The sequence below is a fragment of the Tupaia chinensis genome, unplaced genomic scaffold (genome assembly GCF_000334495.1).
Source record: "Tupaia chinensis unplaced genomic scaffold, TupChi_1.0 Scaffold000316_1, whole genome shotgun sequence".
NCBI lineage: Eukaryota > Metazoa > Chordata > Mammalia > Scandentia > Tupaiidae > Tupaia > Tupaia belangeri.
In genome coordinates, this window is record NW_006159809.1 from 8,803,140 (window position 1) to 8,830,480 (window position 27,341).

Consider the following 27,341-nt stretch of genomic DNA (forward strand, 5'->3'; position numbering starts at 1 on the left):
GGGGAGGCGGAGAAGGCTGTCGTTTCTTTGGCCGTCGTATCTCCGAGGCAGTCGTGTCGGCGCCACCCCAGCCCTCGAGCCCGCGGCCCTCGATCACCCCTAAAGCTCGTGTGTGCGACCCCGACCTCGCCAGACGCTCACGCCTCGCCCTGCGCGCGACGCCTGCGGTGCTGGGGCCCGGGGCCGGCATCTGCGCGCGGGCGGGTGGTGGCGGCCCCGGGGGGGACACCTGAGAGGAGGGCGGACCCTAGAGGGGAGATGTGGGGCCTGAGTGGGCGCCTTTGATCCGAGAAGGAGCGAAAGGGGAGAAAACGTGTCTTTTATATTGAAAAAAAAAAAAAAAAAAAAGAGCTGAGGGACCTGAGGTGGCAGGGAGTGCCTTCCAAAAGGTCCACCAGGTGAGTGAGACAACCTGTGGAACGTCGGGTGAGGCTCTTAAACTTAACTTGCATTCTTTCGAACTTACCTTTCAAAAATTATTATTTTTTTTTAGTTGCTTTCTTTCCGACAGGCCCAAGAGAAAAGATCCTTACTAGATCCACGAACATGGTATTACACAGAATCCGACTTGTACCACCCCTGTGGTCTCAACAGAAATCAGTGCTAATCAATAACTTTGTGAATGAGCTTAGATCTGATCTGATGGAAGAGCCCTGGAATGTTCCTGGAGATAGATCGTGAATCACATCACTTCCGTGTGCACCTTTTTGAGATATTAGCTATGAAAAAATTGACATATCTTCCCTAGAACGGCTTTTTACTGTGCGTTTTTGAGAGTCAGTCGTTTTGTTACTATCTGAAAGAGGGTGCTGACTGTTATACTCAAAAATTGACACTAACAAGGACATTGTCAGGAGTAAACTTTTTTTGTTTCGTGTGTGTGCGCGCACGTACACTAGAGGATATGTGCACACCAGAGACAGAACTGAAAGCATAAACCCCAACCCCTATGGGGCATAGTAATGCAATTCCTTTTCCTCCCTTTTTCTCTCCTTTTAGTATTTTGGGTATGCTTGGACAAGTGCCCATGGTGTAATGGTTACATCGCTGGACTGTCACATAGTCGACCACAGTTTGAGTCTTGGACCCGGTGACTTAAAACTCATGCCAGGCACATGTTCATGTGTGCCCAAAATCCTGAGAGGAAAATGGAGAAGGGATTGCAGTGTGGGGTGACCATCCCTCCTGGGGAGTGATTTCTCGCTTTTTGCCTCTCTGCCTTTTCAGTGAGCACACGTACCCTATAGCAAAAATCTCTCTCTGAAAAAAAAAATTATGCTCTTGCCTTTTTTTTTTTTTAAAGTTTGTAATTATTTTCTCCATGAGTGAGGCAGACATAGAGAAAAAGAAACAGGGGGCCCCCTCCCCCCCACACACACACAACAGGGTCTTGATGCCACAGTCTACTCCTCTCCTCACTTAGCCCAGATCATGGGCTTGCATGTGCTCCAAGGTGTAATCAGAGAGTTCTTCAGGCATGAGCCTGGAACCTTCCCAGGTGGGCAGCCATCCACAGTGTTCCTTTATTACTGTCTTTGTCGGTCCTTGTTCTTACCTTTCTTATTGAAATTTACAACTGATTTGACTACTGGAAGAATAAAGGAATTACAACTGTAATATTAGAATTGAAGCTTTCTAGGAAACTTAGTCTTTGCAACCTTTTACATGGGACAGCTGAACAAGAGGTGGATTGTACTTGTTGGTATAAATTTTTCCTGTATTTAACTTTTTTGTTTATTATTAATTTAAAAATAGTTATTTATTAAATTTTATTCATTCATTTATTTTTAATTTGACAGAGAGAGATAGAAAGGGGGGAAATGAGAGAGCAAGCCACCAGGTCTGGGACTTGAACTATGGTTAGTTATGTGGGAGTGTCCAGTGCCTTAACCATCATGCCACCTGCTGGTCCCCTGTTTTTGAGAACAGGGTCTTGCATTGTTGCCCAGACCAGTCTTGATCTCATGATCCTCCTGCTTCAGCCTTCTTAGTAGCTGCCACCGTGCATGGCTTCTTTTTTTTAAGTTCGTTTATTTCTTCCATGACTGAGAGAGAGAGAGAGCATGTATGCACAACAGAGAGCAAGATCTCCAATAGAGTCTTAATACTGCGATCTGGGGCCTCAGCCAGCCCAAGATCATGGATGAATGCACGCCTGGTTTATTCAGGGAGGTCACCACACGTCAACTTGGAACTTTCCCTTGTGAGTCAGCCTTACACTGCTGCCACTGTCTGCCCTCTCCTGTGTGTTCAACTTTATGCTCATTTCAGCTTCTGAAAATGAGGAGCAGGTTTAAATTTAGAGTAGATGAAAAAAACCTCACATTAAAAACAGAAACACCTATAAATAGCTTACTGAAATTATTAGAGTAGAGTTGACTTCAGAATCAGTTATACTTTTGCAATGTTTAGTTAGTAGAATGGTTTTGCAAAACACATCATTTAGTTTGGAGTTTTAAAGTAGAGAATTTGCAAACTGGTTAATTCCCATTGTGTTTCATTTGTTAATTAACTGTTCCTGAGTAATAAGATGATAAAGTACCTGCCATTCTGTTTATAGGTCAATTTATCATCTTCTCTCATGGAGAGAGTGAGTCAAACAAAATAACAAAAAGTGAAAAAAGGTCAAATTTGATTCAGGAAAGGATTAAATAATGTTCAGATATGGGTGAGACTTTCAGGGTGGAGACTTAAGTGTTGGGAGTTATCACATAGCTAAGAATATCTATTACAGAATTTTACAGCTGGGGAAACATGTTATACAGAGTAATAATTTTTAAAAAAGCAAGTATCAGAGACATTTCTAGAATTCTGCCTTTTATTCTTTTTAGTTTTCCCACAGAGTGTGTGCACTTTCAGGAGAGAGAGAGAGAGAGAGAGACAGAGGGAAAGTGAGATCCCCGGCGGGGGATAGTTGTGCCACAATCCCTTGTCTGTTCTCCTGGGATTTGGGACATGCACGCACATATGCCCGGTGTGATTTTCAAGCTGCTGGGGCCAGCCACGATTGACTATGTGGGAATCCAGTGCCTTTACCACCACACACCTGCTGGTCGTCTATTGGCCTGCTTTTAACCCAAACCAGTGTTTTGTATGATTCTAGGAATAGTGTCTAGAATTAATTTATTCCCTAATATAAATTTGGAAAGTTAACTATTAAGATAAAAGTTTGTCTTTATTTTTCTTCTATATCTTAATCTTTGAACTTAAATTTCTAAGCAGAGAAACTGAGTGGAAATGAGATTACATGAGATAATTTAGAAGTTTACCTTCCGATTACCTGCTGCCTAGTCAGGTTTTCCTAAAAGATTGCTTTGTTTCAACACTGTAAAGTGTTGAGGCTGAAGAAGGAGGACTGAAGGTTGTGTGATACGCTTTTTTAAAATCAGATCCAACTATAAAGATTTTAGATATTTATTACCTTGTGTCGGGACTTTAATAAATGTTCATAAGGGGACCAGTAGGTGGCTTGGTGGTTAAGGTGCTGGACACTCCCATGTGGCCAACCACGGTTCGAGTCCTGAATCTGGTGGCCAGCTTTCTCACATCCTCTCTCTCTCACTCTCACCCTCTGTCTCTCTCTGGTCAAATTAAAAAAATAAATGAATGAATAAATATAATAAAATAATTATTTAAAAAAATAAATGTTCACAAAAGAAGATTTTATGATCAGGTAAATTTGGTAAGCAACATTTCAAATAGTATCCTTTTATTATTATTATTATTATTATTATTTTAATTGGAGGACTTCTTGGAATATATAATGTGTTACTAATAAGTATTGTGAATCTCCCAGAGAAGAATAGTACACTTGTTTTCCAAATCTATTTTACCTTCTTATTGGTCTTGATTCTTTGAAATACACTGTCTTTTTTATTTTTAAGTTTATTTTAGTTATGATAAAGAATTTGCATGGGTGTGAGGGTGGAAAGAGAGAGAAAGAGTGAGAGAAGCACGCTTCGCAGGGTATAGTCACATGGGATCCTTTTCCCCCAGGCCTTCAGCAGGCTGGGCTCTTGAGCCCAACATGTTTCAGGTCTATTGGGCTGGGTATCTGAATCCAAGGTTGGTCATGTGACTTCCAGCACTGCAACTCTGTATGCTGACAGTTGTGCCACAGAGGCTGGGTCTACTTCGTATTTTTTATTTGTATTGTCTTTGGTTTTGCTGAGAAGATGTCAGGTTACTTTAGCTATCCAGAGTTTAACAAATTTTGCTATTGCTTTTACAAACATGAGGTTTTACATACCTTCTGATCTTATGGTGTTTATAAATGGAATTTTTTTTTTTTTGAGAAGTTTTTGCTACAGGGCGCGTGTGCTCGCCAGACAGACAGACAGAGACATAGAGACAGAAAGCGAGAAATCACCCTCCAGGGGGGATGGTCACGCCTCAATCTCTTATCCATTCTCGTCTCAGAATCTTGGGCACGCACTCACATGCTCCTGGTGTGAGTTTTAAGCCACCGGGTCCAGGACATGAACCGCAGTCGACTACGTGGGAGTCCAGCGACATAGCCATTATGCTAACTGCTGGTTCCCTATAAATGGACTTTTTATAAGTTAAGTCCTATTTAAAAGCTGTAAGAGAACTTACCATTTAAAAGTATCCTGAGGGGCCAGGTGGTGGCATAGCAGTAATGCCACTGACCCCACATGGAAAGGTCCTAGTTTGTATCCCTGAACATACTGGTCTTGTGTTTGTGCCCATGATCTGGGCCGACTGGGGTTAGGGATGGATTTTGGCATGCAGACCCTTTGGGAGTGTCTATCTCTGTCTTTCTCTCTCTGTCTCTATCTGTAAGGAAATAAATTTTAAAAAGAAAGCATCCAGAATGAGTTCTGAAAGTTTTTTGGGTCTAGCCACTTTTGGACATGTGGCAGGTTGCTTTTGTGTGATCCTGGAACCATGTGGAAAGGCCCAGGGCTCAGATTCCAGTTCAAACTGAATACACTCAGGCGAGTTTGTGATCCTGACTGGCTGGAAGGCAGGGGGGAGGATGGAGGATAGCAGTGCAGCTAGACCCTGTAAAGTGTCTCTCTCACTCAGTAAATTTTTTAAAAAGTTTTTTGTACTATCTAATGGCTTTGGAGTAGTTGAGGGATACTGAGACTGGCTGGTAGGCTTAGTCATATAACTAGTATTATTAACATGTCCTTAGAAATGGCGATATAAAGAAGTTGTGAAAGAAAATAATTGCTTTATCAGCATTTCCTTAATTGTGTACTCTAGAAAGGGAGAAGTTAGTAGGTGCTAGTAATGAGCATTAGAAGGTAGGAATGGGTTTTATAATACACAGGTTTGAGGAAGTCTGCTCTTAGAGATTTATAGTTTAAAAGATTAAAGGTTCTAGAATGTTCTAAAGATAAACCCATAGGGACAGGCGGTGGTCTAGCAGTGACACAACTGGATCTACATGTGAAAGGTCCCTAAACACTCCAGGTGCACACACATGCATGCCTGTAATTCAGGTCCGTTGAGACTAGGAGTGGATTGTGGCATAAAGAGTCTGTTGATGGTGCTCCTCTCTCTCTCATGGAAGAAATAGGAGAATATATTTAAAAATGAATAAATAAAACTCAACCTTTTATTTTTTAAGAGATTTTTTTGCCATAGGGCACATGCGCTTGCCAGAGAGACAGAGAGACACAGTGAGACAGAAAGTGAGAAATCACACCCCCGCCCAAGGAGGGATGGCCATTCCACAGTCCCTTCTTCTCCTCCTTTTGAGATTTTGGGCATGCACACACATGCGCCTGGCATGAGTTTCAAGCTGCTGAGTCTGGGACTTGAACCACCGTGAACCATGTGGGAGTCCTGCGATGTAGCCATTAACGCTGTCTGCTGGTCCCCAAAACTGTCAACTTGTTTAACCTAGTATTTATTTATTTATTTAATTGTTCAATTTAACTTTGTTTATTTATTTATTTTTGTATTTCAGTTTGACCAGAGAGGGACAGAGTGAGAAAGAGAGAGGGAAAGTGAGAAAGCAAGCCACCAGATCTGGGACTTGAACCGTGGTCAGCTATGTGGGAGTCCAGTGCCCCCAGCCAACACGCCACCTGCTGGCGTCTTCACCCAGTATTTCTTAAACTTTTAATTATGAAACCTTTCTTTACCTCATTTCTTTTTAGCATCCTGTGAAATATTATTCTGTTTCTGTGGTTTGGGAAATTTTGAAACGGAATACACTCAGGCGAGTTTGTGATCCTGACTGGCTGGAAGGCAGGGGGGAGGATGGAGGATAGCAGTGCAGCTAGACCCTGTAAAGTGTCTCTCTCACTCAGTAAATTTTTTAAAAAGTTTTTTGTACTATCTAATGGCTTTGGAGTAGTTGAGGGATACTGAGACTGGCTGGTAGGCTTAGTCATATAACTAGTATTATTAACATGTCCTTAGAAATGGCGATATAAAGAAGTTGTGAAAGAAAATAATTGCTTTATCAGCATTTCCTTAATTGTGTACTCTAGAAAGGGAGAAGTTAGTAGGTGCTAGTAATGAGCATTAGAAGGTAGGAATGGGTTTTATAATACACAGGTTTGAGGAAGTCTGCTCTTAGAGATTTATAGTTTAAAAGATTAAAGGTTCTAGAATGTTCTAAAGATAAACCCATAGGGACAGGCGGTGGTCTAGCAGTGACACAACTGGATCTACATGTGAAAGGTCCCTAAACACTCCAGGTGCACACACATGCATGCCTGTAATTCAGGTCCGTTGAGACTAGGAGTGGATTGTGGCATAAAGAGTCTGTTGATGGTGCTCCTCTCTCTCTCATGGAAGAAATAGGAGAATATATTTAAAAATGAATAAATAAAACTCAACCTTTTATTTTTTAAGAGATTTTTTTGCCATAGGGCACATGCGCTTGCCAGAGAGACAGAGAGACACAGTGAGACAGAAAGTGAGAAATCACACCCCCGCCCAAGGAGGGATGGCCATTCCACAGTCCCTTCTTCTCCTCCTTTTGAGATTTTGGGCATGCACACACATGCGCCTGGCATGAGTTTCAAGCTGCTGAGTCTGGGACTTGAACCACCGTGAACCATGTGGGAGACCTGCGATGCAGACATTAACCCTGTCTGCTGGTCCCCAAAACTGTCAACTTGTTTAACCTAGTATTTATTTATTTATTTAATTGTTCAATTTAACTTTGTTTATTTATTTATTTTTGTATTTCAGTTTGACCAGAGAGGGACAGAGTGAGAAAGAGAGAGGGAAAGTGAGAAAGCAAGCCACCAGATCTGGGACTTGAACCGTGGTCAGCTATGTGGGAGTCCAGTGCCCCCAGCCAACACGCCACCTGCTGGCGTCTTCACCCAGTATTTCTTAAACTTTTAATTATGAAACCTTTCTTTACCTCATTTCTTTTTAGCATCCTGTGAAATATTATTCTGTTTCTGTGGTTTGGGAAATTTTGACTGAATATCTCAGGTACCTAGAAAGTGTTGGAGAATACTTGTACAATGGATATTTGAAGTGATGGCTTTATATTTGGCACTCTGCCATTTGGAGAGATGACTAAAACACAGTTGCTTTCAAGGAATTGCTGTCTGATCAGAAGAAGGAAAATGAACGCTCATGCACCAGTGGTAGGTGATAACACAGCCTTTGTTCATTTCCATGTCAGAGACCAGAAATGAAATCAGTATTGAAATGAATTTCAGGCTGAAGACCTATGGGCTTTGGTGTCTGCATTAGGCCAGGAATGTTCCAGATGATGGGGCTGGACTCTTAACATTGGGGTATACTGCTAGCTAGTAGAGAATTAGTGCACCATGAGAAGTAATCATTGATGACATATGTTACCCATCAGAAACTCAAGACAGAAATAGATTGAGAACTATTGTTAAGGGGTTGAAGGAAGAAATGGAAGTACAAGGAAAAGAGACCATAGAACAATGGTTAGAGACAAAAGAGTTCCAGTGTAATATTTTGCCTTGGGCAGAGTCTGCAAAAGTAGAACAGGTCATTCATGTTTAATACTTCAGAGAAGTTAATTGGATTTGCTTTATAAAGAAACCTTAGAGAAAGTTGCCCACGTTGAGTCAGAAGTGCCTGAGTTCGTTTTAAGGGGGAAAGTGCCAAGTTATACCAACAGAGAACTATTGTGGTACCAATGTCCCCTGGAAGTGTCGGAGGTTGAGTTCTGACCCATTAGCCATGAAGTTAGTAAACTGTTTCCATTTGATTTGTACTCTCTGCATTGTCTGTCAGTTAAATTTAAAAAAATTCTAGATCATCGAATAGTCAAAATCAACTCATGATTGTGTAGGATCCTCAGAATATTTTGATGTAAACCAGAGTTTCTGTATTTACAAAGTTGGAGAATCACTCAAGAGTTACACATAGGAGAGGCTAGCTTCAGAGTATAGTATGTGGAATATGTCTTTTTTTTAAACTTATAAGGAAGGATGGGAGGCATATAGGGTATTATACTATTGAAATGAAAATGAAGGCCTCAATTGTATCAAGTAAGAATCTACCAAAAATTAGAACCTAGTAAGAGAGAAATGGGGACTTGAGAGTAGCATGTATTCTCAACTAAAATGATATCTGGGTGACGTTTGGGAGTTAGACAGGAGCTTTGCACAGTGGCAGTGTCCTAGACAATGACGTTTATCCCAGGCACAGTTATTGCTAATTGAAAGTTAGGTGGGTTATGAATAACAAGATTGGTCAGCCGTTGGGAGGGTCTGTTGAAAGTGGACTAAAGTGGATGAGTTCTCGATGGCTCTCAAAATTTGATGCAAGGGTGCTCAGGGACACAGGAGCAAGAGCACAGTGAGCTTAGAGTGACTTACTTGGTAGAGTGATGAAAACTTATGTTTGGATGTGAAAAGTCAGAGAGAATTGGGATAGGTGGAATATTTGAAAGTCTGTGAGCAGGAAGTGCATGGCTTTAGCTCAGGGAAGATGATGGCAGAGGTGAGCTGTGAGGGAGTATATAATTAGAGTTGTCAGGGCTCACACAGTGCTTTGAGCTCTAGAATGTTTAATATGCAAGGGAAGTGTCATGTTGCCCCTTCTAGTGGCCATGCATAGTTATGAAAGTAGGAGAGACTTGGACTAGCATTTTTTATGTAGGAAAAAGATGTAAAGCAATAAAAAAAATACAGGTAATTGAAGTTCTTCTTTTGCCCCTCCATATGCTGTAATTTTTTCTTTGTGTTTTTAGGATTATAGAAAATATTACCGCATGGGCTGGCTCCATAGCACCATGTTAAAGTCCTGTGCATTGGACCCAGATCCCACATGCTGACTGTGGTTCAAATTCCAGTCTTAATGACTTGAAAATCATGCCACATGTGTGTCTGTGGTGTATATATATGTGTGTGGTGTATATATATGTGTGTGTGTGTGTGTGTGTGTGTGTGTGTGTGTGTGTCCTGACAGGATGGAGAAAAGGAGGAAAAGGATTGTGGCTTATTTACCTGGATGGCGCTTTCTTTCTCTGGCAAGCACATGTGCCCTCTCTAATAATATTCAAATAATACTTATTTCAGGTAATATTTCATACTCAATTTATTTTTATTTTTATTTATTTATTTTTTTAGTTTTGCTATTGGGCATGTGTACTTGTCAGAGAGAAAGACAAGGAAAGTGAAAAATCACCCAGGGGGTGGAATATGGCCATACCACATTCCCTTCTCCTCCCTTCTCTTCTTGGGATTTTGGGCATGCACGCACATGTGCCTCGCATAATTTTGCAAGCTGACAATTCTGAGATTTGAATTACACAGTTGGCCATGTGGGATCTAGCCACCTTAACCTCTGTACTACCTGCTGGCCCATTTGTCTTTTAAATGAATCTTTTTTTTTTTTTTAAAGTTTACTTATTTTTTTCCCATAAGTGAGAGAGAGACACACATGCTGACATACACACACACACACACACACACACACACACACACACACAGCAGAACTTCCAACAGGATCTTTATGCAGTAATCTGCCCCCCCCCCCTTGCCCCAGCTTCAGCCAGCTCTGGAGCATAGGCACGTGTATGGCTGGTATGTTCAGGGACACCTTCAAATGTGAACTTGGAACCTTTCCAGGTGGGTCAGTCTCACAGTGTTGCATTACCATTGTTCCATTGTTTGGCCCCTTCTAAAGGAATCTTACGTGGAGAGTGTGACTCCATAATTACAGTGTTAAATCTGTCTGTCTGTCTCTCTGTCTAAATATCTATCTATGTTTTTTTTTTTTTTTTTTTTTTTTTGCCATAGGATACATGTACTCCCCAGAGAGAGACAGGGAGAGGGAAAGTGAGAAATTACTCTCGGAGGTGGGGGAGGAGGGGGAGGAGAGGATGGCCATGCTGTAGTCCCTTCTCCTCCATTCTCCTCCTGGGATTTTGGACATGCACACACATGTGCCTGGCATGATTTTCAAGCTACAGGGTCTAGGACTTGAACTGTGATGGTCATGTGGGAGTCCAGTGCCTTAACCACCGTGCCACCTGCTAACCCCATAGTGTTGAATATATTTAATAATAAGCATCTAGCTAATGTGTATAAGTTTAATTACATTATTTTAAAAATTGCAAATAGAAAAATTTCAATATGGAAGTGATTATGTAAAATATGAAAAATCTAGGGCGTGGTGGCGCCCGCCCTATGGCAAAAATCTATTCAGGATTAGTATGCAGTTCTTAAGTAGAATAAGATAGATATATGTGTGTTGGCAGAGAAGGATCTTCAACATGTTAAGTAAAAATAAAAAGTATAGAACAATACATATAGTATCATCACATTTATGTATTTCAAAACCTCTAAAACCAGGGGGACCAGCTGGTGGCGTGATGGTTAAGGTGCTGGACACTCCCACATGGCCAACCATGGTTCAAGTCCTGGACCTGGTGGCTTGCTTTCTCACTTTCTTTCTCTCTCTGCTTCTTTCTGGTCAAATTAAAATAAATGAATGAATAAATAAAATTAAATAAACAATTTAAAAAAACCTTTAAAACCATATAACTAAGTTCATATATGTGGAAAAATTCACATGTGAAGGCCTTTAACATGTATATGGGAGTTACACTGGTTATTGCTGAGGAAAGGACTGGAACTTGGATGGAGATAGAAAGGGAAGATTTTCACCATTCTATAGCATCTGTGTAGTTTGAATTTCCAATGGCAATAGAATGAATATGTAACTTATGCTAAGAGAAAAGTACATTGAATTTATAATTTAGTGGCATTGTAGATGGATTTTAATTCAGGAGGTATTACATTTAGAGAGTGAATTTCTACACTTGCCCCTGATAACTTACAATGTCTAGGGTGCCAAAATACTGAAGTTATTGTATGAAAAAAAAAAAAAGTAACATTTCTTATTCATAAGAACATAGATACAATCTTGTATAGGAATTTCAGTAATAAGATTGGTTAGTTAAGTTGTATTTCATTTTCATTTCAGTAAAGTTTTATAGTTTACATGCAATAGATTGCTTTCATACCAGGTTTGTCAAATCCTGTAGTTTCAGGGTGCCTATGAAATTTTGTTGAGCAGGGTGCTTATAAGTGCTTTTATGTCGTCAAATTCAAGTTGCCATTTTCTGAGAATGATCCCTGGCAGTGGGAGCATCTGCTTCAGTTAGAACTATTTCATTCCAAGCATATTTTGTTTAATAAGGAAGTTACGCTTTGGAGGAGTTATGCTCATTAAGGGGAAGAAATCTATGTTCATTTAACTACTGTGTGTGGTGTTGGAGCAATTGTCAAAAAGTGACGGAGAGTTGCATTTAGGCTTTTGTGGTTACTTTAAGCAGTGCTTGAAAATACTTAACCACTCGTAGTGATTTCTTCTTGAGCAAGCACCATTTTGGTTATAAATGCCTCCCTTGTGAACCTGTTCTGCATGCCTGATGGGCTGGTTCTCAGCTGCTAAAATATTATCCCAGCTACCCCAAGATTACAGATAACCCACCAATCCCAGCAGGTGGACTGTTTTAGGCCAATAGTGTTGTCAAGGGGCAGGTCTGTACAACTGACGTTCCATTTCTTAGCTTCCATTTTCCTAACCAGGAATGACTTAGGTTATTCTTACCCTTTCTTCTCCCAGTTCTATTACTTTGATCTTAAAAAATTTTTCTACATATATTTTGGTGTCTTTCATCCTTTTCTTGCTTACTATTCCTGGCTAGTTATATCAGGAGAAATGTTGCTCCTACTGCTTCCTGTATCCTTCCTCTTCTCCTTTACTTTGTTCCATTAGTAAACCAAAAAACTGACAGTAATTATTGGTAATAGTAGAACCTCCTCTGTCAAGGAAAATGCAGGTTTTGAATTGGAACTTGATGTATGATAGTTTATTGAATTCAGGATGCCACTGATAGGAAAACACACTACTGCTGTATCAACCACACAGCAGGAAAATGTGCATCTCTTAATATAAATGCTATCAATCTCTAATGCCCTAGAAAGTATTCTGAAGATGCTTTCAGACTATCAGAGTTACATCATATCATTTGTTACTGAAAAATGTAAAAATACTGGGTTGTTGGAAAGTCATGACACATTTTTGCATAGAAATACAAAGAAAAATCCACAACTTTTTCGACAACCCAGTAAATAAATAAATATTTTCCCTCAAAACAAGGTGGTGTAACGTCACACAAAGGTGTTCCAAATGCAATGAAACATAGACTGGGAAAGTAAGGCTCCAGGTTCATGTCCTAAGTACTCCCCTTGCATGTGAGGCAGGCACATGTGTGATCTGAGTTGGCTGCAGCTCAGGGTGAGTTGTGGTGTGAAGTCCCTTTTGGGAGTGTCTGTGTCTTTGTGTTTCTCTCTCTCTCTCTTTCTCTCTTTCATGATGGAAATAAATTAATAAACTTTAAAAAGATATATTGGAACCAGTGTGTGGTATCTTTGCCTTAATTGCATTTTTTGAGGTTGGTCAAAATAGCTATTTGTAGCTATCCCTGGGATGTTATATAGCTTGATTTCTGTTTTTGCATCTATACAGTAGATGTTCTGCCCTCCTTTACAGAGTTGGGGCTGTGAAAGTTATATTGTACAACATGTGAAAACTTTTCTTTTAAAAAATTATTTTATTTAACTTATTTATTATTTTAATTTGATGAGAGAGAAAGAGAAAGTGAGAAAGGGAAAGTGAGAAAGCAAGCTGCCAGGTCTGGGACCCGAACCATGGTCAGCCATGTGGGAGTCCAGTGTCTTTTACCACCATGCCACCTGCCAGCACCAACACATGAAAACTTTAAGAATTCTACAAATATAAGGGTTTTTTTTTTGTTTGTTTTGTTTTGTTTAATCTGAAAGACATAATAGAATCTCTGTAAGTCTTAGGCCTGATCTACCTTTTGAAGAAAAGTTCAGTTGTTTCAGGTTGTTTTGGATTTCAGAGATTTTTTTTTCCCCAACTTTTTTTTTTTTTTTCTCTACTTTTGTGAGAGTGAGCAAGATGAGAACCCTCAACAGGTTCTTATGCTGTGACGCTCTCTAGCTTTCTCTGCTGACCAAGATCAACGCATGCACCCAGCCTGTACAGGTCAACTGGGAGCTAAACCTGAGATATCCGTGTGGATCTTACATTGCCCAAGTAACATGTTACTGGTGCATCACTGAGCCAGGCCCAGAGTTTAGTTTTAAAGTGTGGATTTCCTTTTTTTTTTTTTAAGGGCACCATAGTTTGAGAAAGTGGTGCTGCACTGGTCATGGTGACCAGTATATGAATTGTGATGGCTTTCCTGTGGGGTATTATAATAAGGGAGTTTTGTGTGCTGAAATGTCTCAGTAGGACCCACTATAAAAATGCAGATCTCTTTTTTTTTTGGAGAGTTTTTTTGCTATAGGGCGTGTGGGCTCACCAGAAAGACAGAGAGAGACAGAGATAGAAAGCGAGAAATCACCCTCACCCCCCAGGAGATGGCCACACCACTATCCCTTCTCCTCCATTATGCTCTCAGACACACACGTGCCCAGCGTGAGTTCAAGCCACCAGGTCTGAGACTCGAACTGTGGTCGACTACAGGGGAGTACAGTGATGTAGCCATTATGCCAACTGTTCCCACAGATCTCTTTTCAAGTAGAAAAGAATGCTGTTCTGGAGTTCTGTCCCACAGAATTAATTAAAACCCCTAGTGAATCAGTAGGATTATAGTGAAATGTAGTTAAGAAAAAGGAAAGTTCTTTCATAAATAAGCAGCTTGGACTTTATTTTCATATATTTCAGACCTCTGTTTTTATACATTTAAGCCATACTTGTCTTACCAAAACTCAGTCAGGGCCAAATCAGATAATTTCTCTTGCCATTCTTACAATGTGAGTTTTCTTTACCTGTATTCTGTTACCTTTGTCTTTCAGGCTGAGTTTGCATTGTACTAGTTCTTTCATTTCTAGTTTTGTTTTTGCAAAAATTGGCACCTTTTCCATGAATTTTCAAGAGTAGTTCATATGTATTGTAGTTATTTGCCTTTTGTAGGTATGATAAACAAGTGATACAAGTCATTTTCTTTTAAGACTGTGTGTGTGTGTATGTGTGTGTGTGTGTGTGTATGTATGTGTATAGTATGGGCATTGGAAGTGAGGAAATTATTCCATCTGTATAATTTTGTAGGGCTCTTATGTTGCTTAAAATACATTAGAAACCTAGGTCCATGCTATGCGTAGTGGTTAAGGGAACCAGATTCCACATGGCTGACTGGTTCAATTTCCAGGCCCTGTGACTTGAAAAAATAGAATCCTGTCAGTATGGAGAAATTGAGGAAAAGGGATTTTTTTTGTCATTACCATGCCTCATTGGGGAGTGCTTTCTCTGTCTATCTCTTGTCTCTCTCTTAAGTATACACATGCCCTCTGACAATTAAAAAAAAAAGAAAATGATTATTACGTAGGACATAAACCACTGGTTTATTTGTTTAAAATTTTATTTACTTATTTACAAAAGTGAGGTGAGTGAGGGAAGAGGGAAATTATTATTACTATTATTTTCTTTTAATAAGGGCCTACTATGTCAGGATCCTGTTGCTTTAGCCTTCTTGCTAGCTAAGACCACAGGTGTGTACCACTGTGCCCAGCCTGCTTTAGGCTGGGTGGGAAAACTGAATCCAGGCTTTCCATGTGGCCTCCACTCTCTGAATAGCAGCCTCTTAGCTGTGTATACCACCATGGGTGAATCTATTTGTTAATTTTGTAAAATTTCACTTTATAAAATGGCAGTTACAGAAGACAGATGATCAGCCTCATGGTTTCTGTGAAAAGCTAACATTTATTTTGATATATTTATTCAGTCTATTATACTTACAGGAAATTCCCCTTTAACAAAATCTCACCACCTTCAAATAATTTGAAATAAAGGTTTCTTTGTGCTTCTTTGTTTTTTAAATTTGTCAGAGGATATATGTGCTTGTCAAAAAGAGGGAGGGAGAGAGAAATCACCTCCATGGGGCATGGTCGCACCACTAAGCCTCCCCCATTTTTCTCTTCTTATAGGCATACAGCATGTCTTTCAAGCCACAAGGACTGGGACATGAATTGCCTAGTTGACTATGTGTAATCCAGCTCTCTTAGTTATAAGGCCATCAGCTGGCCCAATTTCTTTCTTTTTAAAAGATAGACTCTGGAACCAGCAGGTGGTGAGGTGATTAAGGCGATGGACTCCCACATAGCTGACCACAGTTCAAGTCCTGGACCTGGTGGCTTGCTTTCCTACTTTTTTTATGTCTTTCTCTTTCTGTCTTTCTCTGGTGGGTACATGTACCCTTTAGCAAATTGAAAAATATAATGATAAATAAAATTAAATAAGCAAATTCTTTACAATAATAAAAGAATTAACTTCATATTTTTATCCTTTTAGATATAGTAATATGAATTTTAATTCTTTATTTAGAATTTTCCATTAAGTATTTGTTTATTTGCAGGTATATTTGCTTACTTAAACTACCATGTTCCTCGAACAAGACGAGAAATCTTGGAGACCCTAATCAAAGGCCTTCAGAGACTGGAGTACAGAGGATATGATTCTGCTGGTATTTTTTTTATTTTTTTAATATATGGGTTTTGCATGATTCTTGAATCTAAATAGAAAGTGTTACTATTTGGGGGAGACTAGAATCTTTAGTACTGTCTGCTTTCTTTTGGGCAAATCTAAATCAGAATTGTCTTTTTATCATGTTTAAAGAGTTTGTTTATTAAGTTAAATAGTATTACCATTTATTTATGGTGATCTTTTTTTTAATTAAGAATGTTACTGTGAAACTAGAAAATCATAAATGTATGGAGTATTTCATGGTGGAATAAAGTTCATAAAGGCCTTACTCAATAAGTTCTTTTTTCTTTCCTCTAATTTGAATTTCTTTTTCTCTGTGGATTCCAGGCTTTTGGCATGTATAATTCACCCAAGTTTCTTCTATCTTAAATAAATTTTATGTTTTACTCTAGCACTTTCCTTCAACTGTGCTGAGGGTCCCTAAAACCATCCTCAGATTTTCTGATTCCCTAGGAAGACTGATGGGATTTAGCATATCGCTATACTCATGGCTGTGATTTATTATGGCAAAAGAAGATGAAGCAAAATCAACAAAGGGAAAAGTGCATGGGGTGAAGGCTAGAGGAAACCAGGCACAAACTTTCCAAGAGTCTTCTACTACTGGAGTTATACAGGATGTGTTTAATTCTTTCAGCGAGTTGTGACATGTGTGAAATGTCTGCTGGGGGTACTCGTTAGTAAGTCAGTGCCCCAGGTTTTTACTGAGGGCTGGTCATATAAGCACCCTATGCCTAGAATTTAGAAAAATTTTAGACTTCTAGAAGAAAAGCAGACATTCAGCATAGACCACATTGTACATTAGGTCAGTGGGCACTTTTAATTATTACTCAATTAGAGTGTTGGTAATCTTCCTGAAATCCAAGTTCCCATATGCCAACAAAGGACCTACTTCAAAAGCAAGCAGGCCTTCCTGAGGATAGCAGTGTCTGACCTGCTGTATTAGCCCTTGTATATACTTAGCATTGTTACATGAGATGGACATTTATCTTCATTTAGAAAGTTGGTTTTCTAAAATTTTTTATTCTTAAAATTCTCTACATCCTTAGCTTTGTGACAACGCATCTCATTTTCTTCTTGAGATATTGATTATATCTTCTTTGGAGGCTCCTTTTCTTCCACTTGTATAAATATTAGTGTTCTTCAAGAGTCTTTCCTAGGCCTACTTTTATTACTTTATATTTTCTTGTGTGAGCTCTGACTTCATCAACCTTTTATATGTTGGTGACTTATAGTCCAGATGTAGTTTTAATCCAGATGTATTTTCTGTGCTTTAGGCCTATATTTTTCCAGCTGTTTCCTAGAAATTTCTTTCTGGATATACTATGATACAAACTTTGCGTGTTCTGAATTGACCTGAATACACCACAGTCCTCACTCTACTCTCCGCTCAGTTCTTCCTCTGTCCCTTTTATCAACAATCATTCAAGTCCTTGGAGCCAAGAAGGTATCCCAGACTTATGCCTTCTTTCATTACCGTTGTTAATTCAGGCTCTCTTCATTTTTGCTTTGCTATAGCTATAACTTCTAACAACTGGTCTCTTTCTGTTTCAAGTTCAGAGAGATTTACTAAATATTTTTGCCATATCATTTCTCTGCTTTGAGTACTTTCTCAGTACCTTCAGAGTAATATTTTCAATTTCTTGGCAACTTAGGTAGACTACTTCAGCTTCCCTCCTTATCTCTTTTCCAAGGTAGGTGCCTATCATCTGTATTCTCCATTACAGTCGCAACCCATAGTACTTTTATTATAGCTTAATAAGCACAATGTATTGTAATTATTTTTTCTTTGTCTGTCTTCTCAATAGAATGTCAGAAATTTGAGGGAAGGAACTGAGTTTTTTTCATTTTTGTCTCTAGTAGCTGTCATGATTCTTGGTACATAAGAGATGTTTTAGTAAATGTTGAGTTGATAAATATATGAATTAATTAGATGAAAATGTAATTTTTTAAATGAAAAAATTTTGCCTTGCATTGATAATCTTAGCAATGGCCAATTTCTAAATTTTGTTTTTTCTCCTTTGTGATGACTTAGGTGTGGGCTTTGATGGAGGTAATGACAAAGATTGGGAAGCCAATGCTTGCAAAATCCAGCTCATTAAGAAGAAAGGAAAAGTGAAGGCACTGGATGAAGAAGTTCACAGTAATGTACTTAGTTAGATTTTTGCCCCACTTCCCCTTCTATTCTGTATAGTTATGTCACTGGACTTCCATGTATTGACAGTGGTTCAAGTCCCAGACCTGGCAGCTTAATATTCACGCTGGACACATGTGCGTGGATGCCTAAAGTCCCTAGAGGAGAATGGAGGAGAAGGGATTGTGGCATGGGGAGAGGTGATTTATCGCTTTCGGTTTGTCTGTCTGGGGAGCACCTGTGCCCTATGGCAAAAATCTCTCTTAAAAAAAAAAAAGTTGAAGGGAGGAAAGAAAAGTAGTTTTGTTACTTTTCACACTAGCTTAAAAATGTGCCTGAGCTTCAGAAATCATAGCAACTAGGGAAGGAAATGAGTTAGTACATACACTGTATTCAGAGCAAGCTCTGTATCTTAAAATGAAGTAGCTTCACAACCACCATTCCCGAATAAGGGTCTTTTACAGGAAAAAGTCTTTCCAGTGGCACCCTTACTCATGTGTCTTCAGTTGTTGGTTGTCTTCACATTGGACTGAATATCTAGTTTGAATGTATAGTCAAATAGATACTGCCTTTTTAGTTGGTCAGATATAACCAGGTAAATATCATGTTTTTCTCTCCCTATTTTTGTACTTCTCTGGCACAAGCGATTGTCCTGAAATATATACTGTATTAAAGAGGACATACTTCTTAGTATTTAGTTCATAACATTATGTTTATACATTTTACTTTTCCACAAGCATCTTCAAGACAAAGCAGAAAATTTGAAGTAAATTGATTGGAAAAACACTTTTAAATCCTTCATAAAAACGAGGAAGTAGCAAGTGTTTTATGTACTTACTCAAATGTAAAGATATTATAATCATTGTAGAAAGGTACAGGTAGAAGAGGAAAAATGATGATTTAGTCTTTTTTTTTTTCACACATAAGCTAACCATTTGGCTTTAGAGTACTTGTTTAACAAACTAAATCAATACTTACTCTGTATGCATTGTCGGAAAGATAAGCTAAAGGTAAAGGAGGCACCCACATAACCACACTTCAAAAACTGCAGTTTACATAATCTGTCCACTGTGTATTCTGCATCTTGACCAGGCTGATAGTTCTGCCAGAGGGTGCAAAGTGCTGTGAAATTCAGGGTGGATAGATAGATACTATAACAGTACAGCAGAGTACATCACTATTGTTTGTTCTTGGACTCTGGAGTCAACCAATCTTGGAGTTAGACTCCATCTCTGCTTCTTATTAGCTATGACTTTGAGCAGATTCTCTGTCATCTCTGAGCATCAGTTTCTTGACCTGTAAAATGGAAACAGTAGTAACTGTCTCACAGAGAAATGCGAGGACTCAATAATAAAATGATTTATTGAATGCCTGTCTAAATAGCCATTGTTTTAGGCCCCAAGACACAACAGAGAATAAGGTAGACAAACTCCCTGCCTTGATAGAGCTTACTGTCTAATGAGAGGGCCAGATATCAAGTAAATATATAAAGTTAGGTAGTGACTAGTACCATGAAGAAAAAGTATGATAGATGTGACATACCGGTAGAGGTTGTGTAATTATTCTGAAGGAGAGAATTCTAGGCAGAGGGAATTCTGAGCACAGATACCCTTTGTGGGGTTGGTCTGCTTAGGGCTGAAAGTTAGTGGGGCTAGAGCATAGTCAGTGAGGGGGAGAGTAAGAGGAATTCAGACTAGAGAGGTGCCTGGGGGTTCAGTCACATAGGGTCTCAAATGGATTTTACTGTGTGTGTTGTGGGAAGCTGTTGGAAGAGTTTTATATACTGGGGACATGACCTAACTTTTATTTTGAACGGACTGTCTCATTGGTGTGAAAGCTAGATTGTAGAGGGAAGACAGGATACAGAGAGAGACTCAGGATTCTATGGAAGTAGTTCTCGGTGAGATGACTGTGGCTTGGGCCACAACGATTGTGCTAGGGTGGTGAGAAATCTTTAGTACCTAGTGCAAAGAAAGTTCTTGGTAAATGTTAGTGGCTATTTTTAAAAGGTGCATTGAAGCTTTGAGGAGTAATGGAAGAGAGGTGGAGATGAGGATAGAAAGATAGATGAGGACTGTGTGGTGAAGGGCCACCATGCCATGAAAAGGTGTTGGGGCATTATCTTGGGAGAAAATGGCTCTCTGAGGATAGTTGAGGATCTCTTTATGCATCCCTGTGGCCAGGTTCAGCATGTTTCAAATGCAGTGAGGGTTGTAACTCACTTTTTAAAGCAATGAATGTCTATAATCTTAATTCAAGGATTTTAAGCATTGTTTCCTGATCACATTTGTGTTTTTGAATGAAATTCAACCGACCAATTAAAAAATCAAAGACTGTCCTAAAGTGTGTGGATTTTCCCATTCAGACTTCTGCACAATTTGCTCTAATGATCTGATTCTCATAAGCTTTGTCACCTAGTTGCTTAGCCAGATGAGTTTTATATTTGGGAAATTAGAAGAAGGGCATCACTAGTTACTAACTAGAGATGGAGAAAAAGACACCTTCATGGCTCCTGAGAACTAATGAAAAAAGAGAAATGAAGATTTTCTACTGGTAATTCAGCCTCCGGCCCACAAACTCAGGTGGGATCAAAACGGAACAGCAAATAGATTCCAGATCACCTCTTTCTTCATGCTCCTGAACGCTCAGATTGAACTTCAAGTTTAAGAAGAAACACACCATCCATCAGATGACTAGAAATCATCGCAGATCCACACGAAATATAGGAAAGCAAGAAAATATCTCTCCTCCAAGGGAAAAGAGTAGCTCCTCTTCATCCACAGACAGTTCAATGGAAATCATGGAAATGTCTGCTAAAAAATTTAGAATATTCATAATGAAGAAGCTAACAGAGATGGAAGAGAAGAGAGACAGTGAACTGCAGAAGAGAAAGGAGAAAGTTGCTGACAAGTTCCAGGAGGTGACGAAATTCTTGCAAGATCTAAAAGAGGAATTACACACTTTAAAAAAGAATCAAATGGATCTGTTAGAGATGAAGGCTCTAATACAGGAAGTCAGAATCTCCCTTGAAAGTATTAAAAGCAGACTAGATCATACAGAAAATAGAATCTCAGAAGTAGAAGAGAAAACTGCTGGCCTAGAAAAATCCACCACAAAGTCTGAGAAAATTGCCCCTAAAAATTAGAATAATATATGAGAAATACTAGATACCATCAAACGTCCAAACATCTAGATAACTGGTATGTCAGAAGGTGAAGAGACTCATAAGGGCACTGATAATCTGTTCCATGAAATCCTGCAAAGAAAACTTTCCAAAACTAGAGAATAGAAGCTCAGAAGTAGAAGAGAAAACTGCTGGCCTAGAAAAATCCACCACAAAGTCTGAGAAAATTGCCCCTAAAAATTAGAATAATATATGAGAAATACTAGATACCATCAAACGTCCAAACATCTAGATAACTGGTATGTCAGAAGGTGAAGAGACTCATAAGGGCACTGATAATCTGTTCCATGAAATCCTGCAAAGAAAACTTTCCAAAACTAGAGAAACACTCTAAGATCCAGTCCCAAGAAATACAAAGGACCCCAAATAGAATTAACCCAAGAAGATCTTCTCCAAGACACATTATAGCCAGATTGACCAAAACCACAGATAAAGACAAGATACTAAGATTGGCAAGAAAGAAACGTCAAGCTACCTACAAAGGATATCCCATCAGGCTAATAGCAGACCTCTCATCGGAAACAATATGAGCTAGGAAAGAATGGGAAAATATATTCAAAATGTTAAGGGAAAAGCAATTTCAACCAAGAATCTTGTACCTGGCAAGATTATCCTTCACATGGGAAGAAAAGACAAGAACATTCTCAGATAAACAGAACCTAAAAGAATTTACCAGCACCAGACCAGATCTCCAAGAAGTTCTCAAGGTAGTGCTCTGTCAGGAAAATTAAATACAGACACACAGAAATAAGAGTTCAAAAACTAAGAAAATGGCCAACTTAATCATAGGGACAAGTCTGAAGTTGAATATTATACCCAGAATTCAATAGGGAAGATTGAACCACAACAGAAGATAGATTAAGTACATAAGACCGAACTGGTGAAATAGCATTTATGACTCTTGACTAAAATATTGGTGGTTTTCTTCTAGGCTTTGTTGTCCGATTTTAAAGATTTTTGTCCTGTCTCAAGCTCTTAATAGGTTCATGTATCTACTATTTGAACAGAGTCCTAACCTGTTTCCTGGCTTTAAGTTTTAAGCGAAGTTCCTTAGCATTTCTTTGATTTATTAAAGTTAAAACTGCTTTTCTTGAAATTGCCAGCTGAACTTGCTATTGAAAGTAGTTAGATTATTTAAGAAATTGTGTGATCAATAAAATGGGGGAGAGGGGAAAGGAATGGAAGCCATCTATAGACATCAGAGATAGTGTGAGAAGAGGGTGGAAAAGGGCAGAGGGTCAGAAATAGAGGTAAAATCTCTCTCTCTCTCTCTATATATATATATATGTATATGAAACTAGAAGTGGAAAATTATTGACGATAACATGCATGATTAAGTCACTATGCAGTATATTCTGTATGGGAAATCACATTTTGTATGCTGTGATGATACTTCGGGAATTAATGTAAATTAATTAATTAAAAAAAGTTTCAGGAAAAAAAACCCCATGAAAACTGTTTTTCTTGAAATTAAAAAAAAAAGCATTAAAAATACTTATTTGATGACAGCAGTAAGCTATATGCTACTTTATAATATGTTCATTCTAGTAGCTAGGTGCTACTTTATAATATGTTCATTCTACTCAGTGAGGTTTATGCCTTAAGTCAGACTTGTATTCATGGATATGTATATTATCAGCTGTCCTTGCTATTGAAAATATTAGATTAATTAAGATCTTTAGTGAATCAATAAAATGTGGGAGGGAAAAAGGCATAGAAAGCAACCATGGATAACAGTGTGGGAGACGGGTGGGAGATGGCAGAGGGTGAAAGATAGGGACTCAAGGATGGGGAAAAAAGCAAAATATACAGGAAACAAGAAATGGAAAATTATTTGTTGATGATAACATGTATGTTGATGTGTTTGATTGAGCCAATATACAGTGTATTCTGGATGGATAATCTCATTTTGTATGCTATAATGATGTATAGTAAATGAATGTAAATAAATAAATTTAAATAAAAACAAAGAAGCAAAATAACTAGAGATGTCCCTTTTCCCGTAGAGGTAGCAAAAAAAAAAAAAAAAAAGATAGTTTGTAGGGGAAAGAAAGGAATGAGCCCTATTCAAGACAAAGGCATATTGCCTTATGCTCATTTTGCAAGAGCCTATACTTCTACAATGTTGCTCAGTTCTCAAGTACCCTGTTTGATTTTAGAAGTGTTCTGTAATTGCAGGTTATATTGCGAAATGTTTATATTCACTGAGGACCAAAGCAATTGCAGTAGTAAGGTTGTGTGATATTGAAAAAATGAATTTGAAAATGTCTACTTCGAATGGTAGGAATTTTTCAAGGCAGTAATTATAGATTAAAAAATTACCTTAATTCTTTTGTACTTAACTCTTGAGTTTGAAAGTTTTCATATCTCTAGAAAAGTTAATTACTCACATACACTTCACATTGCTTTGTCAATTAGCATTGTTTTAACTGTACAATTTTTGGGTTGTCATCGAAGCTATTGACCCTAAATATTTCAGCTGTGTTAACTTAGAAACTCTTTAAATTACTATTCTTTAGTAAAAGGCGAAAGATTTATATGAACTGAAGAGAAACCAGAGTATAAACTCTTTAAATTACTATTCTGAAAATTCCTTTTCAATAATTATATATTCTAGGTTAACAGCATTGTAATAATTGTATTTACATTTAGCTTGTAGAATTATCTCTACAGCATGATTTAAAATTGGAATATACAGCATAATTTCATATTGAATTTTTTCATTTTATCTTCTTCAGAACAACAAGATATGGATTTGGATATAGAATTTGATGTACACCTTGGAATAGCTCATACCCGTTGGGCAACACATGGAGAACCCAATCCAGTCAACAGTCATCCCCAGCGCTCTGATAAAAATAACGGTATGGGCAGATTCTGTGTGCTTTGAAATGATAGAAGAAGGCTGTTAATGGAAAAAAGAATGAAGCTGACTCTTTTGTTCTTTAAAAAATTTTTTCACCCAGAAAATTTCGAACATATCCAGAAGTAGGAAGAATATGTAAGAACCTACTGTAGTCACCACTTAGCTTTAGCTTTAACATTTAGCAATGCATGGTCAATTAAATTTATTTATACTTCTCGCATGTAGATTTTTTTGAAAGCCAATAGAAATATAATCATTTGTTCTTCATTTATTATCTCAAATATGTCTAGAAAGAGAAAGTTCTGCATATCAAGTGCTTGGCTACTCTGAGGTATAGATTATATAGGGGAGGCAGGATAAATGCTTGATTCTTTTCTCATTTTTCAAAAATGAAGTATTAGGTCATCTGAAAAGTCATGATGCGTTTTTGCATAGAAAAATATGTCGTGACTTTTCCGTATGACCCAATATTTCTAATGCTCTCCAGAAGAACAGTGAATTTTTCTTTGGTTGTTTTGATTATTATAAACTCATGGATTTAAATAATTTGTTTCAAAATGCTGAAATAAGTATGTGTATTGATGTACACATTTTTTTTTTATCTTTGACTTTTGGGTGCTTATTGGTTCCTGAGTCCTTTTGATGTGACCCCAATAGGGTCAGTAGTCTTTGTTATTTACTGGTAGGCCAAGATGTTCCAAGTTCATCTAACTATGCCCTTTAGTTGGAATTAGATATTTTCCCAGAAGCTCTAGTTCCTTTTAGTGGAAATGTTATTTAAAAAACTGTTAACCAGGAACAGCCTGTAACCTGGTGGTTAAGGTGGCTGAATCCCACGTGGCTGACCACACAATTTGAGTCCTGGATACAGCAGTTTGAGAAACATGCTTGCGTGCATGTGCATGTGTACCCAGAGTCTCAAAAGGATAGAAAACCTGAGGCGGAGGAATTACTGTGTGGCCATTGGGGGATGGTGGATACTTTTTCACTTTCTCTTTTTGGCAAACACATGCACACACACCCTCTTGCAAATTTTAAAAAAGCCAAAAAAGAACAAGAACAAAAAAAATCCACTATAAACCATATCCCCAGAAGAGCTCATTTGCGCATAGACCTTTTCAGTGGGCAGAACTAGGAAATATACTTGCCTCAGTGTGTATGCGTACACAAATTTAAAGATAAAACGCAACATGATTTTATACTAGTACTTCCATTTCAAATTCAAAGCTGTAAAGTCTTTTTTCTTTTTAGTTTCTTCTGTAGGGCATGTATGTTAGCCAGAGAGACCGAAATAAAGAGAGAAAGTAAGAAATCCCCCCCCCCCCGCCCCCAGGGAGTATGGCCATGCTACAGTCCCTAATCCTCCAGTCTCCTCTCAGGATTTTGAACATGCATACACTCATACTTAGTATGATTTTCAAGCTGCTGGGTCCAGAACTTGAACCATGCTGTTGATCATGGGGAATAATAGCTGCCTCAACTCTTAGGCCACAGAGCTTTTTTTTTTTTTTTTTAAAGAGAGAGTCTTTGCTATAGGGAACATATGCTCACCAGAGAGACATACATAGAGAGACCCACCCCTTAGGGGGGATAGCCACACTGTAATCCCTTCTTCTCCACTATCTTCCTGGATCTTAGACAACATGCACAGAAGCCTGGTATGATTTTGAAGGCACTAAGTCCAGCACTCAAACTATGGTCGGCCATGTGGGAGTCTAACGATGTAACCACTGTACCATCTGCTGACCCCCAAAATGTCAGATATTTAATTACATTTTGATAATTTAACATAAGATTGACTTAGTAGTAACTTTCCTAACTTTTATATGTACTTTAATAAAATCCCTATTGGCAGTTCTTGTGTACTGTCAGTGGCTATAGATAATGGTATTGTTGACTTTTGATTATCCATTCTTAAACTTTCAAAGTTACCATTTAATGGGAAAAAGATGGCCCAGCCACAATATATAGGTGGAAGGGTGCTACTGTTGCGAAACTGGAGCTGTAGGGGAAGGCCTAGGGTTTGGATAACAGGTCAGCCAGAACACACTGAGTGGCCCTGTGGGGCACCTGTATCCTGGCTTGACTGGAAACTAGGGGGAGGGTCTGAGCATGGCAAGACCTTGTTGGGATCCTTTTCCCTCTCCATCCCTTCTCTTCTCTCTTTTTCTTATGAAAATACATAAATAAACTTTTGAAAAATAATTATTTTATTTAACTTTACTGATCCATTTATTTATTTATTTTTTAATATGACCAAAGAGGGACAGAGTAACAGAGAGAGAGAGAGAGAGAGAGAGAGGGAAAGTGAGAAAGCAAGGCTTCCAGGTCACGGACTCGAACCTTAGTCAGCCATATGGGAGTCCAGCACCCTTAACCACCACACCACCTGCCAGCCCCTAAATAAAATAAACTTTAAAAAAGAAAAGAAAAGATGAAAATCATCTCAAGATCATACTATTTGCTCTTGGAATGATATTTTAACATTAATTTATCTAACATTCTAGGAATTGTCTGAATCATAGGTACATTTAACTAGAGAACTGAATAACTGGTTTTTCATAGTAAACTCCTTAACTTCATTTCTTATACTCAGTTGTTTAAGAAACAGTTAATTTATTTTTCATGTATAGGGGGAGAGAGAGAGTGAGTGAGCACAGGACTGAGAGAAAGAGAGGGAGAGGGAGCGAGACAGAAAGGGATTGACAAGAGTTTTACTGTGTCATGATCCTTCTGCCCCAGCTGCCAGTTAGCCAGGATTACAGGTGACTGCTGCCACTCCTTCCATGTTCAAAGTCTTTAAAAAACTCATATTCAAGAGTGAATGATCAGAAAAATGAGAATAATAGTTTAGTTCAGCCCTTTCACTTTGTAAATGAGGAAATAGGCCCAGTTAATTTGCTTCTTTTACATGGCAACATTAGGTTAGTAGTTTAGCCACAACTGAAATTGATGTCTCCAGACTTCCAATTTAATACCCACCTCCATAGCTTCTTCCAAGACACGTAAATAATGCTGCTGATCTCCCTAGTGATAATTTCATAGTAAAAAGTAGACAGTACTTAGTTAATCTGAAATGATAGCATGTTACTAAGTTTTTGATTTGAGAAAAAATATATTCAAAGAAATAGCTACTTATAGCATGTATTACT

The 27,341-nt window shown here is 38.5% G+C and overlaps 1 protein-coding gene across 1 annotated transcript in view; it reads left to right on the forward strand.

Annotated features, from left to right (window-relative positions):
• Positions 1-546: 546 nt before the first annotated feature.
• Positions 547-27,341, forward strand: part of GFPT1 (glutamine--fructose-6-phosphate transaminase 1) — a 62,858-nt gene continuing 36,063 nt past the window's right edge. The window contains exons 1-5 of the mRNA XM_027772939.1: positions 547-677; positions 9,973-10,055; positions 15,881-15,988; positions 18,041-18,148; positions 24,062-24,187. Coding sequence (XP_027628740.1) covers positions 547-677; positions 9,973-10,055; positions 15,881-15,988; positions 18,041-18,148; positions 24,062-24,187 — 556 coding nt within the window. The remainder of the gene's footprint in view (positions 678-9,972; positions 10,056-15,880; positions 15,989-18,040; positions 18,149-24,061; positions 24,188-27,341) is intronic.